Here is a 19084-nt window from a genome sequence, read left to right on the forward strand (position 1 = left end):
ACTGACTCATTGGAAAAGACTCTGATGCTGGGAAAGATTGAAGGCAGGAGGAGAAGGGGAGACAGAAGATGAGATGGTTGTATGGCATCCCTGACTCAATGGATGTGAGTTTGAGCAAGCTCCAGGAGATGGTGAAGGACAGGGAAGCCTGGAGTGCTGCAGTCCATGGGGTCACAAAGAGTCAGACATGACTGAGCAATTGAACAACAAAATAGATTGAATTGTGTTTCCCTGAAAATTCATGTGTTGAAGCTTTAATCTCCAAGGTGATGGTATTTGGAGATTGGACCTTTGCAAGGTAATCAGAGCTAGATGAGATCATGGGGGTGAGGCCCTCATGAAGAGATTAGGGTCCTTATAAGAAAAGATATCAGAGAGCTTTCTCTCTCTCTCTCTTTCCCCTTACTAGGTCAGGACACAGTGAGAAGACCCCAGGGCCTGAGAGGGTTCTCCTGTCTAACAGTTGGAAATGAATTGTCCGAAGAGACACATGCGCTGACAAAGCAAAAGACTCTATTGGGAAGGGGCGCCTGGGCAGAGAGTGGGAGGGTAAGGGAAGCCAGGAGGACCACTCTGCCATGTGGCTCACAGTCCCGGGTTTTAAGATGACGGGATTAGTTTCCAGGTTGTCTCTGGCCAATTATTCTGACTCAGGGTCCTTCCTGGTGGCTCACACATTGCTCAGCCAAGATGGATTCTAGCAAGTAGGATTCTGGGAGGTTGGTAGGACACATGGCATCTCTTTTTGACCTTTCCCAAATTCTTCTGGTTGTTGAGGACTTGTTAGTTCTGTGTTTCTTACCAGGACCTCCTGTTATAAAATAACTCATGCAAATGGGTTCCTATGGTGCCTGGCTAGGGTGGGTCGTTTCAACCAGTTTTCCCCCTAACAGCTCCAAGCCAGGAAGACAGTCCTTACCCGAAACTGACCATGCTGGGGCCTTGATTGTGGACTCTAGCCTCCAGAATTGTGAGAAAATAAATTTCTGTCTAAGTCATTCAGTCTAGGGTATTTTATGGCACCCAGAATTAAGACTCCTATATACCTCAATATTTTATTTTAAATCTCTAGGTTTTAAAGTAATAGTGTCTATCTTAATTGAAATGCAAAACTAAACATAATATGCAAGCCCAATAAAGCACGTCTCCAAGCAGTCAGGTGCAGCTTCTGCTTTGTAGGGTGGTTGTTGGTGTGCTGGCCTAGCCTCCCACTTCTGACTTTGAGCTCCTTGAGGGTGGGGACCCTGTCTTCTTCCTCTCTGGATTCCACACATCTAGCCAGTGCGAGGCATAGCCAATTGGCAGGGCTTCCTGGAGGCTGGGGCTGAGGAAGCAGCTGGGGAACCTTGGGCAGCCGCACCCTTTCCCAGGGAGGAGGTACCTGGGATTATTCACAGGGCGGGTCCCCTGCTGTCAGCACCTGTCTGGTCTCACTGATTCCCTCTCGGTGCTGTGAACTGTGGACTGAGCAGAGCCTGGCCCTCCTCTTCCTCCCCCTCTCTTCTTTTTGTTTGGTCTCCTGGCCTTTCTCTTCTCTCTGGAGAGCTAGGGCCCATTCTCCATTCGCGGGGAGAGAGTGCCCTCTAGTGCCTGGGAGGGTGAAGGCTGAGGAGGAGGGCAGGGCCAGAGGCCAGCCTGAAAGGAGGCCCTGCCAGCCAATGAGGGGTGAGCCGGCTGCAGCCTGACCTGTGGAGCTGGGAGAGCAAGGGACCCACAGGTATTTCTAAGTATGTGTGTGCACGCGTGTCTTCTTGAGAACACCCTCTATCATTGGAGGGATTGGACTCTATCAGGTTACAAAATTAACATGGTGGAGAAAGTTCCCCTGGTCTCCACTCTTGAATTCTTCCTCCAAATAGGAAAACTCTCAACTTAAATTGTTCTAAATAGGTTTGGTTCCACCATGCCTGGATCTTTCTTGCCGAGGCTGTGGGTCCTGGGATCACCTCTACCCAATTTCTTTCCTTTCTGACTAGCCTGGAATCTTTGTCTATTATATCTCACTTGTCTCCTGTTCTAATATTTCATCTTCATTTTAAGTACAGAGAATACATAGCAATATGAGCCATGGTGGGCGAATTGTGGCTGCAGCCTGTCCTGCTGGCTGAGTGTTTGCAGTTAGAGGTAGGGGTGGGAGACACCAGAAATTCCTGCCTTGACATGATCAGGGGTTGGGCTCAAGCTTTTCTACTTTGGCTCTGTAATGTGACAAGCTCGGGACAGCATTTGCTACTTTATCATTCATGGTTGGGGAAGCACCATGATCAAGTGACCAGAGTCTAGACCTCCTGTTGACCAGAACTGATTGCTGGTTTCTAGGTAGTTTTGTAAGATGCCAGCTTCTTTCCTGGGAGACCAGCCTACGGGGCTTCCGTTTTGGGCAAGTGAATCCTTGCCTCTTGTTTGACCGAAGAGGGAAGCTCAACACTTTTCCACATTAGGTGACTGCCTTCCTTTGTGGAGGACTCATTTGTCATCAGGACACAGTTTTCTTGAATGAATGGATTCCTGGGTGTTAATGGCTGAGAGGTTGCTTGTACTGATCCAGGAAGCTCTTGTATGCTCATTTTAAACTGGGGTTCTAAACATTTTCCATCTGAGAACTACTGGTGATAACATAAAATCTCTTGAGGGCAGTCATCTACCCCATTTGATCTCAAACCTCCCTCTACAGTTTCTTAGTAGGATAATTGGGAGAACAGTTGATGTTTTGGTTGACATCTCAGGGAGTCGATATTTCATTTGGATTGAGTTGAAGTAAGCAGTTCATTTCTGCCTGACACAGAAGAAAATATTTCTGCAATGGAAGGGACATAATAATCCTGGAGGTTAACCTCTTGGGCCCTTGTTGTGAATCTCTATCATCAGAAACTCAAGCAGATTGTGGAGAAGTTCCAGGCAGAGGCTTTCAAGTCAGACAGATCTGCCCTTTCTAACTGGGTAACTTTGGGTTAGTGACTTAACCTCTCTGAAGTCCAGTTTCCTGAAGATAAGTGCAGGTCTCATAGGTCATTGTAAAGATACTTAATTAATAACTGTGAAGTCCTCCTGGAGAAGGAAATGGAAACCCATTCCATATTCCTGCCTGGAAAATCCCAGGGACAGAGGAGCCTGGTAGGCTGTACAGTCCATGGGGTCATGAGATGGACATGAATTAGTGATTAAACTACCACCACTACCTCAGCAAATACTTGCAATATAGATGTGATCAGTAATTGGTAAATACCGTTATTAGAACCATTCTCACTTGAGAAGAAGTTAGGTGAGCGTCTGTTAGGAATCTTTGCGAATGACGCCCACCCCTGCCTCTACTGTAGTTTGCTTCTTCTGAGCCTCAGGGTTCTCACATATAAAAATGAGATTATGATAATCTCACAGTGATGAGAGAACAGACTCCATGTGATTTCCAGATCGTGAAAATTTTGCACCTAATATGTCCCTGGGTATGTCTCCTAGCTTACAGTCTAAGAGAACTTGAATATAATTTGTGTCCTACTGTTGTGTGAAAATTGTATAAATTTCAATTATGTTCAATTGATTCACAGTGCTTTTCAGGTCTTCTGTAGCCTTCTGTGTCTCTGTATATTCATTCTGTTAATTTTTGAGAGTTTGATATTGAAACTTCAACTAAAAGTCTTAATTTATTTACTTAAAAAATAATTAAAAAAATAATTTAATCTATAGTGGAACTATATGTAACCTTGTTCTGTGTTTTCCAAGCCTCCTGTAAATCTGTTATCATACTTTCATAATTAAAAAAATTAAAAAAAAATACAATTACGAATATCTTATGGGGATTTTATAAGAATTAAATATAAAATAGCACCACTAAGATGTAAAAACATCCACACAGAGTTTATTCAAATAGTTACTCAAGAGTTTTAGAAATTATCTGTGCTGGAAATCTGTAGATGAGGCACCGGACTCCTAGGAGGGTCCATGAATTCTCAGGGTCATAGTAGGCTGGTGGCTAGACAGAGGTGTTAGCTCACCTTTATTGAGCATCTGCTAAGGGTCAACCTTGTCTTGAGGACCTTGAGAAGGCTCATTGGGTGCTGGCCTTCAGGAGGTTCACAGTTTGGCAAGGAGGCAGACAGGGGTCATGCAATTGGTAGGTGCTCTGTTTGAAGGGTGAGGATGATTGGTCTAACTATCGGTGTCTCCCCCAGGGCCGTGATCCATACTCTCCCTGCTGGTGACCTAAGACCACATGAGGATGCTGCTATGGTTTCTTGTCTTGTCTGCTTTGGATCTCGCGGCCTGGGGTGAGTTTTCTTTTACTAGGTCACAAGTGCTTTTGGCATCAGCCCCAGCCTGGTTTTGTTTGTAAATTATCCTCTCCAGGATCCTCATCCCTCCCCATCAGCTATGTTCCCTATCGGAGTCCAGCTCAGGTGCCCCCTCCCCAGCTGAGACGGGCTCCAGTCCTCAGCAGCCTCTCCAAGCCTGCCCCGTACAGTTTGGTGTCAGTGTCATGGTCAGGCATTTGCTCCTGATGATTTCACAGAAGGACAGAACCTCAGAACCATGATGGAGACCCTTAACAACTTAGTCTTGTAGACAGAGAAACAGGCCCCATTGTGGCAGTGACTTGCTCTAGGTCATCTGACAATTTGGGGGCAGATGCAGAGTCTAGTGGTTATGAACATGGGGCTGGGGTCAGACAGCCTGGCTTGGAATCCAAGTCCACAGCTTAAAACCCATATCATTTTAGACAAATAACCTCTTCCGAGCCTCAGTTTCTCATTTGTATAGAGGGAGTAGTTAATTTGCTTTGTTTATTTCACAAAGTTGTTTTAAGCCACAAATGTGATAGTGCCCTAGAAAATGCTTTGTTAACTACAGAGCTGGTCTGTGGGCGACATTGTTGTTCCAGTGACATTGCCCCCATGACCTCTGGTACTGAACAGACAGAGGAGAATGAGGCATATTTGTGATGATTTTGTGTCTGTGTGCTTAGTCGCATCAGTTGTGCTCTGACTCTTTGCTGCCTCATGGACTGTAGCCTGCCAGGATCCTCTGTCCATGGGATTCTCCAGGCAAGAATACTGGAGGGGGTTGTCATGCCCTCCTCCAGGGATCTTCTGGACCCAGGGATCGAACCTGAGGCTCCTGCATTGCAGGAGAATTCTTTACTCACTGAGCCATCTGGGAAGCCCATTTGTGGTGATTAATCCTCCATTAATCCTATCTTAAAAAAAAATCAAGTTGGAAGGGCAGTCACAACGATCTGTAAATTTCTGTATTTCAAGAACCTTGCCTGGATCACTAGGTGCTTAACATATGAATACATGTTAACATGATGACCAACTTGGTATGTGACCCTCTGATCTATTAATACATATACAGGTGAACTGGGAATGAGCTGCCCAGCTGAGGAGACAAGAGAGCCTGCATCGAACCTGAAATGAAGGGAGGCTTGGGGAGGCTGGGGAGGGTGGGAGGGGCAAAGGCCTCACTGGGGCAGATGTGAGAGGCAGAGGCAGGGTGAGGCCAGATGCATCTGTGGTTTTCCTCTTTCTTGTTTCCTAGAGGAAGTCAGGTGGGTCAGGTGGGAAGTTATCTGGGGAGACCCAGAGGCTGGGGCTGTGGGGTCACGGGAGGAACATGGAACCGGTGCCTCTGAGCTGGTCCAGGTATTTTCCAAGGACCAGCAGCAGGCGCAGTGGTCCTTTGCAGGGGATTCCCTGGAGTTGTCCTGGAATGAGACCCAAGCCAGGGGGCTGTTACAGGAGCTTCTGGACCTGTTTGTTGGCATCTCACAGCTCATTCACACAGGTCGCAATGGTGAGGCATTTAGTGGGGGTGCTGCCTGGGGCTTTTTAGGGAGACAGAAGTGTTTCTTAGAACACCACTATGGCTAGGCGGGGTGGAGGGGGTAGGGTAGAACCACAACTCCTCCCATGGATTGTCCTGAGTCCTTAGGCAAAGGTGGGTTCCAGAAGGGAGAGGAAACCCAGGGAAAAAAGACAAGGATCCCAGTCTCTAGCTCTCAGGGTAGAGATACCACTTCACTCAGGCAGTTCCCGGGAGCTCCCAAGTAAGGATAATGAGGGAGCCCTCGGGGGTCCTGGGGTCTTGGGTAGGGCTCTCACAGCCTTGCCCACAGTGCATGTCCATCTGAAAGAGGGAATCCCCCACCCCAGTGTTCATGGGGCTTCCTGTGGGCTCTGGCTGGGGAGCTGCTGGTTTCAGGAGAGTGACAGAACTTTCCTGAAGAGCCTGGTGGTCTACAGTCCATGGGGTCGCAAAGAGTTGGACAGGACTGAGTAACTAACACTTTTACTTTCACTTTCAAACAAGAGATGGAGAAGGGAAGGGGAGGCTGTGGTGGTGCCGGCCTCCTTCTGGGGCCTCTCCCATCACAGAGGATTCAGGATGGCCTGGACAGCCTATGGAGGGCTGGCAGGGCCTCAGCATACCAGCCTATTTCCCCTCTCACTTACCCCCAGGTGTGCCCACCATTGTCTCCCGCAAGGAGTGGGGAGCGAGATCCCTGACCTGCAGGGCCCAGCTGACCCGGCCTGTGGCCTATGTCATCACGGACCAGATCACGGGGATGGAATGCGAGGAGCAGAACGCGTGCAGTCAAAAGCTGAGGGGCCTGCAGTCCCGTTCCGTCTACACCAAAGGCTGGTGTGATGTGGCCTACAAGTAAGAGGCTGGTGGGGTCCCTGGAGCCCATGTTTGAGTTCTCCTTTGGAAGGGGTCTCCTGTGCCCCCTTCTCTGCATTTCTTAATCTCCCATTCATGTTGCTTTTCTAATGAATAAAAAATGCTAATATAAACAGAATCCAAAGGGGTCATGAAATGGACCATTGTGAGCCACATATTCAGATGTGGTCGTGGCCTCTAAGGGTTCCAGGAAAGAAGCGAGGGAGGTTGTGTGATAAGTACAGTCTCCCCCTTGAAGCTCGAAGAACATTTCAATTTACGAAAGTCTTTACAATTATTACTCAAGTAGGCTCTCCCTGCCACCTTGAAGAATGGGCAGGAGAAATATTACCACCCCTGTGTCATAGGTGAGGATGCTGTGGTCTGGAGAAGTTAGAGAATTTGCTGAAAGTCACTCAGAGAAGGAGTGTGAATTCAGAACTCTTCCTAGGCTGCCTACTAGTCCTGCCTTGTTCCACTTCTGCTCAGAGACAGGGCTTTTTCCACCAAGTACCCTGAAGGGCCACCTCACAGTGAGACTGGGATCCCATAGGAGATGTTCCACTGGGGATGCGGGGAGGAGGACCTGTAAATGTGTGAGGCAAGGAGAGGCTTGTGTTGTGCACTGAGTATGCTCTCTGAGGATTATCAGCGGAATGGATGCCCACAGCCTCCTCTTTCCCCCTTTTTCTTTATAGAAGAAGAGAGAGAGGGAATGGTGCTCTCCTGCCTGAATTCTAAGGACAAGTATAAATGCTTTCTGAATTATCCACTTTGCGAAGGGTAACCCACATCTTATGCTTGATTTATTGAGACTGCAAATAAGTAAGGGCAGCTGGAAGCCCCCACTGGAGTCACCAGAGCCCCAAAGGGCCAGGGTTGGGGGTCTTCCTGTCTGCCCTCTGTGGGTGCCATGTTCCCTACAGCTTAGCCGCTGAGCCTGCCATGAGTGCCCCCATCACTCTGCCGTTGTCACTGCTGGGTTGCCTACTTCAGCCACTGCGTCTTGCATTCAGGTTTCTGGGGTGGCAGGGTAACAGTCTCTAGTTTGTACGATGCAGTTGCTGTAGCCACAGGGACTATTCACTTTGGACTGACCAAAGGCTGCAGGGACAGAGTATCTCAGTACCTGAAAGTACTGTGGCAAAGCCAGGGACCCGGTGGACACAGTGAGGCCCCCACCTGGTCCTCAGGCCGATGTCACTGCAGGGTAGGAGATCTGTTCCCCTTCATTCCGGGTCTTTGGCGACTTTGGGGAAATGTTCTTTCTGTGCTCAGTTTGCTGTGGAAATTCATGACCTGTTAAAAGCTGAATGTGTAAGAGTTGTGAAAATAAAGTTTTAAGACTGTAACTGGAATGTGGAATATGAGAAAGTTACAAAGAGAAGAGGAGGTAGAAGGAAAAAAAATACTTTGGCTTCAAAAACTAAACTGGGAAAAGGAACATCCTAACCAAATTTCTGTGATAAAAAAGAGATTAGGGATTCCTAAGGAGAAACTGAAGAAAATGTTAACTTAAAGGAATCCCTAAATTCTAATCAACTGTTTTCAATGTACAAGTGCTTGGTCCTATAATTTAAAAACATGACCAATGGATTCTCATGCCCTTGAACTAAAGTTCTGAGGTTCTTGAGAGTCACACATTGGAATTCTACTTTGAACCAAATGAGTATTTTTAAATTGAGATTCTGGGAAACACAGGTAAACTAAGTCACAAGAAAATTAAAGACATATTCCTGTATCTCTTGGAAGTCTGAAATGCATTATCCCACTCCCTTTCACTGTTATGTCATTGTAACTCATGAGCCTCTAGAACTTTTTGCATTCTCAGGATGGGTGAGAAGTTTTCTGTTACAGAAATTTGCCATTTAATCATGTTTCCTTGTCTGGCAGCTTCCTGGTTGGGAATGATGGCAGGGTGTATGAAGGTGTTGGCTGGAACATCCAAGGCATGCACACCCAGGGCTATAACAACATCTCCCTGGGCCTCGCATTCTTTGGGAATAATCTAGGTAATGGTCACCCCTCTGACCCTCTACCAAGGAGTTGTCTACACTGTCTTCCGTCACTCACTCTTGTCTTTTCAGCCTACATCATGTTGTTCTTTCTGATGATGGCATCTCTCTTGAAGTTCTTTTCTCCCTTGGATTCTATAATGGGGCATTTTTGGAGTTCTCTTTCTCCTCTCTGGTCTGTACTCCTGTGAGACTGCTGAAGCCACCACTGATACTGCTTGAGCTCACAGTTATTGCCATCACTTTGAGAGTCTGAAAAAAGTGAAAGTCGCTCAGTTGTGTCCGACTCTGTCTCCAGGCCAGAATACTGGAGTGGGTAGTCTCTCCTTTCTCCAGGGGATCTTCCTGACCCAGGAATTGAGCCAGGGTCTCCTGCATTGCAGGCAGATTCTCTACCAACTGAGCTATCAGGGAAGTTGATAATTAGGAACTGGCAGATGCAGAAAAATATGGCTTCTCTCTTCCTCCAGTGTCTCCCATTGGTAGAGCCCAGCCAGTGGCCAGCAGGCAAGGAAGTCTGGGAAATGTAGTCTGCAGGTTTCTAGTCCTCAGCAAAGCACCGGAGAGCACAGAGTAGGCCATGGCTGATTCATGTCAATGTATGGTAAAAACCACTACAATATTGTAAAGTAATTAGCCTTCAATTAAAACTAATAAATTAAAAAAACAAGCCAACAACAAATAACTGGCACCTGCCAGGATCCTCATCTTCCAAGTGGGGCTAGTAATAGCATTTATCTCAGAGGTTTTCTATGAGGATTACATGAGTTAATGGATGTGAAGAGCACTTGGCCTCCTGTCTGATTGTGGAAGCTATTTAATAAACACAGTCACCTTTTCCGCCAAACTAGGACATTCCTGACTTGGTCAGGTGGGGCTCTATAGGTAGCTTTCACTGTCTCCGAGTGACTCCACATAGTGATAGAGTGGATAAATAAAGCACTTGGAAGAAGTCACCAACTTGGTTTCTAAGAGCTGTGTGTAAGTACTTCTTTGTCTCTTAGCCTCTCTGTCCTGGCTACTGGACCAGTTTCTTCTCTTCTCATCCATCAGTTATTTAGGCTCAAGGGGTCAACTTATCCTCCCTCTACATCTAGACCAGGTTGGAACTTTTTGCTAACAGTTCTGTGCTCCATGTCATCCTCTCTCAGGCAGCAGTCCAAGCCCCACTGCCTTATCAGCCGCAGAGGACCTGATCTTCTATGCCATAAAGAAGGGTCACCTATCACCCAGGTATATTCAGCCACTTCTCTTGAAAGCAGAGAGCTGCCTGGTCCCTCATCAGCCACTGATGCCCAGGAAAGGTAAAGCCTCTGTGTCCTGCCACATCCTCCTCCCAGTTACCACCCAGCAACAATAGGGAATGCCTTTTCTTATTGGTATTCATTGGTTTCTCAGACCAAGAACATCTCTTGCTGAGATCTGGAAAATTCTAAGAGGGCACCTTCCTGGCCTCTCCTTTTCACTGGAACCATATAGCCATCGAACCATTCTTGACATAAATATATATGTACACATGTCTTCACTCAGCAAATATTTACTGAATACCAGGCACTCTTCTAGGTACTGAGGGTGCAGCTGTGAACAAAACAGATAAAACTTTACATTTAAGTAGTGAAAGATAGAAAATGAATCAATAAGTAAAATATATATGATGTTAGATGACATCAGGGTTATGGAGAAGAATAAAGCATGGAAATGGGGTGGGGTAAAATATATATGTATTTGTGTATATTACATGAATACACATACACACGCAATCTCTGTCTCATACTCTCTCTCTCTCACACACACACACCTCCTTCTAAAAGCAAAACAAGCCAACCTTCAACATGACCACAGCACACTGAGAAAAACTTGGGTTCACAGATTACACTGACGTGAGTTTGAACAGTCCAAGAAGTTGGATAATAAAAATCATGCATTATTTTGGAAAGACAAGCAGCAACCTAAAACCAGTACAATTATAAGTGCTTTCAATAGTTTAACACTCTCTGCTAGAGTGGATCTTGCCTAGGACTCAGGAATGTTTTTTTATTAAGCTTTTTAAGTTGCAAATCTTTAAAATTTATCTTGCTTTCAGACTGGTGTTGTCTTCATTAATAACACTTTTAAGTGTATAGAATTCTTTAGAGATTTCAAATTACCATATGCATGTGCTCAGTTCAGAAAGTCAGCTGATTTCTGCACATTGGTCTTGTTATATAAGTACGCACATCTGCATTTATTTGCAATGCATATTCAAGTGTGTAGGTATCAGTAGTCTTTTCCCTTCTGCTCACATACTGATTTCCATAGTTGTTATCAGAACTTGACTTTTGCCTCTACCCCTTGGCTCCAGCTGCCTGACCCAGACAGTCCCTATCTAGACTTTCCCAGAATCCCACAGAATCCCACACGTTAGGATGTGTTAGTGGTTGCCAGAGGTTGGGGAGCCTGAGGAGTAATCAGCCTGCAGTTGTGAGATTGTCTACATGTGGGCACAGGCGGATTCACATCGCGTTGTTTTTTCCCTCTCCACAGCTTGCCCCAACATCATCACAAGGTCAGCTTGGGAAGCCAGACAGACACACTGCCCTACAATGAGCCTCCCAGCCAAATATGTTGTCATCATCCACACTGCTGGGGCAACCTGCAACGTATCCATGGACTGCCGGATCCGTGTCCGAGATATACAATCTTATCACATGGACACACAGAACTTCTGTGACATCGGATATCAGTAAGTGGGACTGGTGCAAACTTGACCCTCCTTTTCTTCAAGGCTATAGGAAGGAAGACTTGGGGAGGGAGCCAGTGTTTACCAAGCTCTTCCTTTGTGCCAAGTGCTTTACATAAGACATCATCTTTTTGTTTGTGCAGGATTCTGGACTGAGCATTCTTCAGAGCCTAGCTAAGGTTTAGTTATCTCCCCTGGGCATGTTCTCCATGAGTGGTTGGGAAGACTCTGAAAGGAAGATGTTAAAACAATAGTGATAAACCAAGAGTGTGAGACCCTTATGGGAGGCTGTCAACAGACCACGCCTTTTAAATGTAATCGCTTCCAACCAGCCAGAAACCCAGACCCTGTTCACTCCCTGCTGCCCTTGAGCCCAACCCCAAACTTGCTCTCTCTGATGTTAGAATCCTGCAATACCTCTGGTATTGCTTACTCCATTTATAGACACAGGAAACTTTAACGTCTCTGGACTTCTTTTGCCTCCTCTCTGCAGTAGGGCAACAATACCTTATCTATTTGATAATACCAAGTGAACTAGAAGAGTGGGAAGCTTCTTAAACATTCCCTTGGAATTTTCATAGAAGAAATTTAGGGTTAGAGTATGATAACTTTTAATTATTAGTACTAATTTTAATTTTATTGGCATCTAGTTGATTTACAATGTGTTAGTTTGAGGTATACAGCAAAGTGATTCAGTGATAACCTATAAAAGAATAAATTAAAAAAAATTATTTATTTATTTACTGGCTGGTCTGGGTCTTCATTGCTGTGCAGGTTTTCTCTAGTTGTGGGGAGCAGGGGGTGCCTATTCTCTAGTTGCGATGCAGGCTTCTCTTTGTAGTAGCTTCGCTTCTTGACGAGCATGGGCTCTAGAGCACAGGCTCATGGTTATGGCTCATGGGCTTATTTGCTCCACAGCGTATGAGATCTTCCCAAATCAGGGTCAAACCTGTGTCTCCTGCATTGGCAGGTGGATTCTTTACCACTGAGCTACAGGGAAGCTGTGACTTAATCACAACAAATTTTATGAAGTCTCAGGTGGGTTTGTTTTGTACATGTCCTGGTGGCTCAGATGGTAAAGAACCCGCCTGCAATGAAGGAGACTAAAACTAAGATCTTGGCATCCGGTGCCATCACTTCATGGCAGATAGATGGGGAAACAGTGGAAACAGTGGCTGACTTTATTTTTCTGGACTCCAAAATCACTGCAGATGGTGACTGCCGTCATGAAATTAAAAGACGCTTACTCCTTGGAAGGAAAGTTATGACCAACCTAGACAGCATACTAAAAAGCAGAGACATTACTTTGCCAAAAAAGGTCTGCCTAGTCAAGGCTATGGTTTTTCCAGTGGTCATGTATGGATGTGAGAGTTGGACTGTGGAGAAAGCTGAGCTCTGATGAATTGATGCTTTAGAACTGTGGTGTTGTAGAAGACTCCTGAAAGTCCCTTGGACTGCAAGGAGATCCAACCAGTCCATCCTAAAGGAAATCAGTCCTGGATGTTCGTTGGAAGGACTGATGTTGAAGCTGAAGCACCAATGCTTTGGATACCTGATGCAAAGAGCTGACTCGTTGGAAAGGACCCTGATGCTGGGAAAGATTGAGGGCAGGAGGAGAAGGGGATGACAGAGGATGAGATGGTTGGATGACATCATCGACTCGATGGACATGGGTTTGGGTGGACTCTGGGAGTTGGTGATGGACAGGCAGGCATGGTGTGCTGCAGTTCATGGGGTCACAAAGAGTCGGACGTGACTGAGCGACTGAACTGAACTGAACTGAACTGGCTTCGATCCCTGGGTTGGGAAGATCCCCTGGAGGAGGGCATGGCAACCCACTCCAATAGTCTTGCCTGAGAATCCCCCATGGACAGAGGAGCCTGGCAGGCTATAGTCCTTGGGGTCGCAAAGAGTTGGACATGCCTGAGTGACTAAGCATATGTCTCGTTCTGGGCCGGCTGCTTTCTCCTCTGAACTCCCATTTTAAAAACAGCCTCTGTAAGTAGGAGAAAACTATGGCTGCATTTTACAGGATTTCCCACAGCCTTGCTATGGTTAGTAAGCTTAGTTAATAAAGAATTAAATGTGGAAATTCCAAATGGAAAATGCCAGGAGCTGAGGGAATGTTAGTTTCCTTTCACATTCTTTCTTTGGGGACTGGCTTGATTTCTGTCCTTTGACTTTGGAGGCCTGTTATGGTGCTCACTCCCACTGCAGCCTCAGGATACAGCATCTGCCACTCTGGCACCAACTGTGCTTGGTATGGACAAAGGGCCCTCTCATTCATCATTTCTTACTTTTTCACCAATATTTATTGGGGTATCCCTGGTGGCTCAGCGGTAAAGAGCCAGCCTGAAATGAAGGAGATGCAGGTGCAACCCCTGGAGAAGGAAATGGCAGCCCACTCCAGTTCCTGCCTGAAAAAAAAAAACAGGGATAGAGGAGACTGGTGGGCTACAGTCCATGGGTTCGCAAAGAGTCAGACACAATGGAAGCAACTGAGCATGCATGCATGCTACGTGCTTGGTGCTCAGCAAGATGAATTAGCTCCTTCCCTTGGGGAGGAGAGAGGATAGTGAACAGTCATGACGATTGTGAGTGTTGGCACTGGGATGGATGAGTAACAGAATGTGCCAGGGTGGACCTCTAACAAGACTTCGGAGGACTGAACGGTATCACAGCAGGGCTTCAGCAGGGAGAGGCATCCACACTGGGACATGGATACGGAGTGGAGGTCAGTCAGGCAAAGAAGGATGCGGAGTGTTCCAGGCAAGAAGGAGCAGCACACACAAGGGCCTGGAGTCCAGACAGAGCACAAATGAAAGAAGCTTGCGTGCTAAGTTGCCCCAGTTGTGTCCGACTCTTTGCGACTCTATGGACTGTAGCCCACCAGGCTCCTCTGTCCCTGGGATTCTCCAGGCAAGAATCCTGGAGTGGGTTGCCATGGCCTCCTCCAGGGGGTCTTCCTGATCCATGGATCAAACCCGTGTCTCTCATATCTCTTGCATTGACGGGCATGTTCTTTACCATGAGCACCACCTGGGATGCCCACAGAGAAGCTTAACTCCTACCTAAAATAGACAAAGAGGGGAATGGTGAGAGGGAAGGCTGGAAAGGCTGACAGAAGCCACCGCACAGGGGCCTGGGCATTGGTCCTGATAGGGTGACTCTATCTGAAAGGCAATGGAAAATCCATGCACTATGATGGGATCTGTATTTAGCAAAACCACTCTGGGGGCTGTTTTAAGCATGGATTGGGAGGAGGTAAAACTCTGGGCAGACAGCTTTTACAGTAATTCAGACAGCAGGTGATGGTGACCTGGAGCAGCATAGCAGCTGTCGGCATAGAGGTAAGTGGAGAAATTTAAAACAGGAGAAATGGTTGACAAGCCATGAATGTTGATTGGATAGGGCTGGGAGAACGAGAGTGAGGCATTCAGTCTGATGCCCAATTTTCTGGCTAAGGAAATTGTGGAAGAAGATGGGTTTGTTTGGACATGTTGGCTTTTAGAGCTTGTAATTGAGCTATGGCTTCCCAGCTGGCTCAGTGGTAAAGAATCTGCCAGCCAAGCAGGAGACACAGGAGATGTGGGTTCAGTACCTGAGTTGGGAAGATCCCCTGGAGAAGGAAACAGAAACCTACTCCAGTATTCTTGGCTGGCAAATCCCATGGACAGAGGAGCCTGGGGGGCTACAGTCCATGAGCAGATATGAGTCAAAAGAGGGAAAAAGTGTTGGACATGACTTAAGCGACTAAAAAACAACAACAATTGGAGTTATAAGACTGGATGGTTGTCCAGGGAGAATATGTTGAGTGAGAAGAGGGAAGGGGTGAGACCAGAGTCCTGGGGAGGAGAACCAGGGAGGAGAACATGTCAAGAAATTAGTGGCCAACAGGATCAGAATAAAAATCAGTTTTCATTACTAGTGTCAGCATGTGGCAGTGGACTGATGTTGCTGTCATCATTGCTTGTCACTGTCTGTCTTCATTTCTTAGGTTCAGTGACTATTTCTTTTTTTTTTTTTCCTTTTTGTCTCTGTTCACATTGGCACATATGGTAAGAGTGATAGTAATGGTAGTAATAATAATAGCAAGTGGATGAAAGGATGAATTAATGATTCAAGGAGTGAATGAAGCCAGTTGTCCCCAGAGTAATTTTCTCCTTTTCCCTTTGCCTAACTTTAGCTTCCTGGTGGGCCAGGATGGTGGTGTGTATGAAGGAGTTGGCTGGCATACCCAAGGCTCTCACACATACGGATACAACGATATTGGCCTAGGAATTGCCTTCATAGGCAACTTTGTAGGTAAGGGGTAAACATGGGGCAGAGGGACTCTGGATGATGAAGTATTATGTGAAATATCTGGGAAGCAATGGGGATAAGATGCATTGTGGTGCTTGACAGTGTCAGTGGGATGCTTAAAGCAAGAGGCAGGTCCCCAGGAGTCCCTCTCAGGCAGAATCTTTCCTCCAAATTCACCTGTACCAATACCCAGTTCTATCTGTTTTTAGAGCCATGCCCAACACAAGCATGGAGCAAGAGAGAAAAAAGTCTTTTGCAAACTTTGGTGTTTTCATAGCACTGTTGGCAAATGTAGCGTCTTCTTTGGTAACCATGGCAACTGCACTGGGGTGCATCACTATCTCTTATGGACAAGCAATGAATGGTCTGGTGCTGCCATGTCTGCCCCGTGGTGACTGTTGAGAAGTGGTGTGTTGAGCTGCAATTATTTTTCAGAGAGGCTTTGAACTTTCTAGAAGGCAGAATCAGGGAGCACAACGACCTTGTTTTCCCAAGAAACTTACAGGAATTTGTTGGCTATGGTGGTGATGGGGACAGAGGGAGCCTGGGCTAGGTGCTTGTCCCTGCCCAAAGCAAGTAACCTTGAGACCCTAGTGATTGCTGGGCTAAATGTGTTTTGCAGAAAAACCACCGAATGCCGCAGCGCTGGAGGCAGCTCAGAACCTGATCCAGTGTTCCGTGGTCAAGGGGCATCTGGTCCCCAACTACCTGCTGGTGGGGCACAGCGATGTGACCAACATTCTGTCTCCTGGGCGGGCTCTGTACAACATCATTAAGACTTGGCCTCACTTCAGACAATAAGGGAACCCAAATTCCTTCCAATACCACCCCCTCCCGAACCGTGGCTCCTGAGTCTCCCCTTCTTCACCTTCCATCCTGGCTCAACACCTGTGTCCCCTCCCTGCCAGCCCCATCCTGTTTCTTCAGCTTCAGGTTGGTATGATCATTTCCTAACTAGTGTGATCAGTTCCATACGATCAAACCCCACAGTGGGGCATTCCAGCCCTCTGAGTCTGCACCCAGCCTCCTTCCCTCCTCACCTTCCTCTCCCCAGCACCCACCTCCTCACCCAGGTGAGCCTCCTTGTCCCTTTGTACACACCCCTCTCCTGGTGTGCCTTCCCCTGCCATTGTTGTAGCCATGCACTCCGGGAAACAGACTTACTCAGAATGACAGTGCAGATAGTGGAGTGCAGTTTATTACACTGGCGGGCCCAAGGCAGAGTCTCCTCTTAGCCAAGGACTCTGACCGACTTTGGTGAAAACCTTATATACCTTAAGTGTACTGCTCAAACCCACAATCCCAAGTTCCTTAAACCTAGCCTGGAAAGTCTTAAAGGGAGATACAATCAGGTTACAGCCATGATTCACAATCAGAAGGGTCAGCTGGTTATGCATTGTAGCCTACACCAATGAGTGCCATAAAGATTACAAAGGTGATTGACTACATAGGGGATTAATACATTCTTTTTGGTGATGGGAAATCTTGGTATGGAATCTGGTGTTTATCAGTCCAGGAGGCCAGTTCGGCCATAGGTATATTATCCCCATGGCTACCAGGCACATAGTCCAAAGCTCACTGAAAATGCAAGATGGAGTTTCCTTCTTTTTCAAGATGGAGTCAGCTTGGCCTGTTCCTTTCCTCGCTCACCATCTGCCTGGCAGCTCCCAGCCTCACACGTGACCCAGGTCAACAACCCAGCCCCTCCTCTCTGTTCACACACTACCTTATCCATATTTGTATGCAGCCCTTATTTCAGGGCAGTGATTATTTATAGAAATTCTCTCCACTGGGTTGTGAGTTTGTCCATTTTCATTCATGTCTGTGTCCTCAGTTCTTCAGCAGTGTCTGGAATACAGAAAAGTGAAAGTGAAAGTCACTCAGTCGTGTCCCGCAATTTGTGTCCCCATGAACTATACAGTTCATGGAATTCTCCAGGCCAGAATATTGGAGTGAGTAGCCTTTTCCTTCTCCAGGGGATCTTTCCAACCCAGGAATCGAACCAGGGTCTCCTGCAATTGCAGGCGGATTCTTTACCAACTGAGCTATCAGGGAAGGTGCTACAAATACAAAAGTCATTGGAGAAATGGATGAATAAAGAATGAGTAGACCAAGTCCTTGCTCCCCTTTCCAATTTGCTTATCATCCCCCTTTTGGGGAAGACTTGTTGGACAATACCTCATCCCACCAGCATTCTCTCTGTTCTGTTGCCTCCCAGTCTGAGACTCAGAGCTTCTCTGGCTGCTGTGGTTGTTGTGTCTCCAGAGTCCCATGTCCCCATCCTCCCAGAGCTCCCTGAGGGCAGAGGCTGTGTCCACACAGCCTCTATGTGGACTGCTGCTCTCTGTCCTTCCCCGTTTGGGTCTGCTAGGCATCAAGCTGAGCGGGGACTCAGAGCTTGGGGCTCTGCAGCCCTCCGTCCCTGGGCTCCTCCTGCCCAAAGTGAAGCCTCATCCTTTCAGATGGGGGAAATAACCTCCTGCTGTTTACTAGAAGTTCCAGTTCCATAGGAACTGGAAACTATCTGCTAATGGTAGTTTTTCCTGATCTGGAAACAGGGAAAGGAGGAAGAAGGGGAGAAACCTGGACGCCCCACCTCCTCCTTTGGTATTTTGGTCTTTGCTTTTAGAGTGTTTCACACCTCTTAGAACAAAGCAGGTTCAACCTCACATTTTCACAGCTGTTTGTGCTTTTCAAAGACTGTCCCCCAATCTCACTGGATTCACTTTATCCTCAGTGTAGGGTATAGTTCTGGTGAGGCAGAAGAGGAAAGACGACCTCAACAGAAGTAGGTTACCTTTATTTAGGCAAGGAGGGGTGACAGTCGTCCTAACGACCAGGCTGAGCGCCCAGAGGGATCAGGGAGGCTTCATACTTATAGGGAAGTTTGTGGAAGTGATAAGGCAAACGTCAATCAGGCGGGATATTTTGAGTATTCTTTTGTTGAGGTGACATTTGTAGTTGGGCAGGGGGTGATAAGTCTTCTGGGTGGGTGTAGGGGGTGGTAGGTTTACGGACAGGGAGTGATAAGTCCCAGATAGATGCAACCAGCCTGGAGCATCAGGGTGGAACTAAAGTTATACTTTATAAAGTTTTCTCCGAAGTTAGATGATTCAGCAAGGGCCTTTGAGACTGTTGTTCTCTTTTCTAGGCCCAAAAGACTGCTTCACTCAGGCCACCTGGGCACATAAGCAGGGGAAGGAATTGTTTATCTGGGGGTCTCAATACCCCTTTCTGACTTACAGAGCCATGGGGAGAGGGGAGGCTGCTCCAGGAGGAGACCCCCTTGGGATGGGAGTCACTGGACCAGAAGCTCTGGTCAGTCCAGTCCTTTCTTTGGGGTGAAACCTCCCCAACTCGCCACAGTGTGTCTCCCCTTCTCTTTCAACATCCA

The 19084-nt window shown here is 47.0% G+C and overlaps 1 protein-coding gene across 2 annotated transcripts; it reads left to right on the plus strand.

Moving 5' to 3' along the window:
• Positions 1-1388: 1388 nt before the first annotated feature.
• Positions 1389-17662, plus strand: PGLYRP3 (peptidoglycan recognition protein 3). 2 transcript variants are annotated; one of them, XM_043877756.1, is made up of 8 exons: positions 1389-1727; positions 4170-4265; positions 6453-6654; positions 8548-8666; positions 9821-9973; positions 11193-11391; positions 15575-15693; positions 16313-17662. In XM_043877756.1, the coding sequence occupies exons 2-8, from the start codon at positions 4211-4213 to the stop codon at positions 16489-16491; spliced, it is 1026 nt and encodes a 341-aa protein (XP_043733691.1). In that variant the 5' UTR covers positions 1389-1727; positions 4170-4210; the 3' UTR covers positions 16492-17662. The 2 variants fall into 2 exon arrangements, with proteins under 2 accessions (XP_043733691.1, XP_043733690.1); XM_043877755.1 differs by having other exon boundaries at positions 1390-1717.
• Positions 17663-19084: the final 1422 nt, after the last annotated feature.

Source organism: Cervus elaphus, chromosome 20 (genome assembly GCF_910594005.1).
Source record: "Cervus elaphus chromosome 20, mCerEla1.1, whole genome shotgun sequence".
In the NCBI taxonomy this organism is placed as follows: Eukaryota; Metazoa; Chordata; class Mammalia; order Artiodactyla; family Cervidae; genus Cervus; species Cervus elaphus.

Coding starts and splice junctions, on each gene's coding strand:
- PGLYRP3 (XM_043877756.1), top strand. CDS start 4,211: ATGAGGATGCTGCTATGGTTTCTTGTCTTGTCTGCTTTGGATCTCGCG. Junction 11,392..15,574: donor TTCTGTGACATCGGATATCA/GTAAGTGGGACT, acceptor GCCTAACTTTAG/CTTCCTGGTGGGCCAGGATG. Junction 15,694..16,312: donor CTTCATAGGCAACTTTGTAG/GTAAGGGGTAAA, acceptor TGTGTTTTGCAG/AAAAACCACCGAATGCCGCA.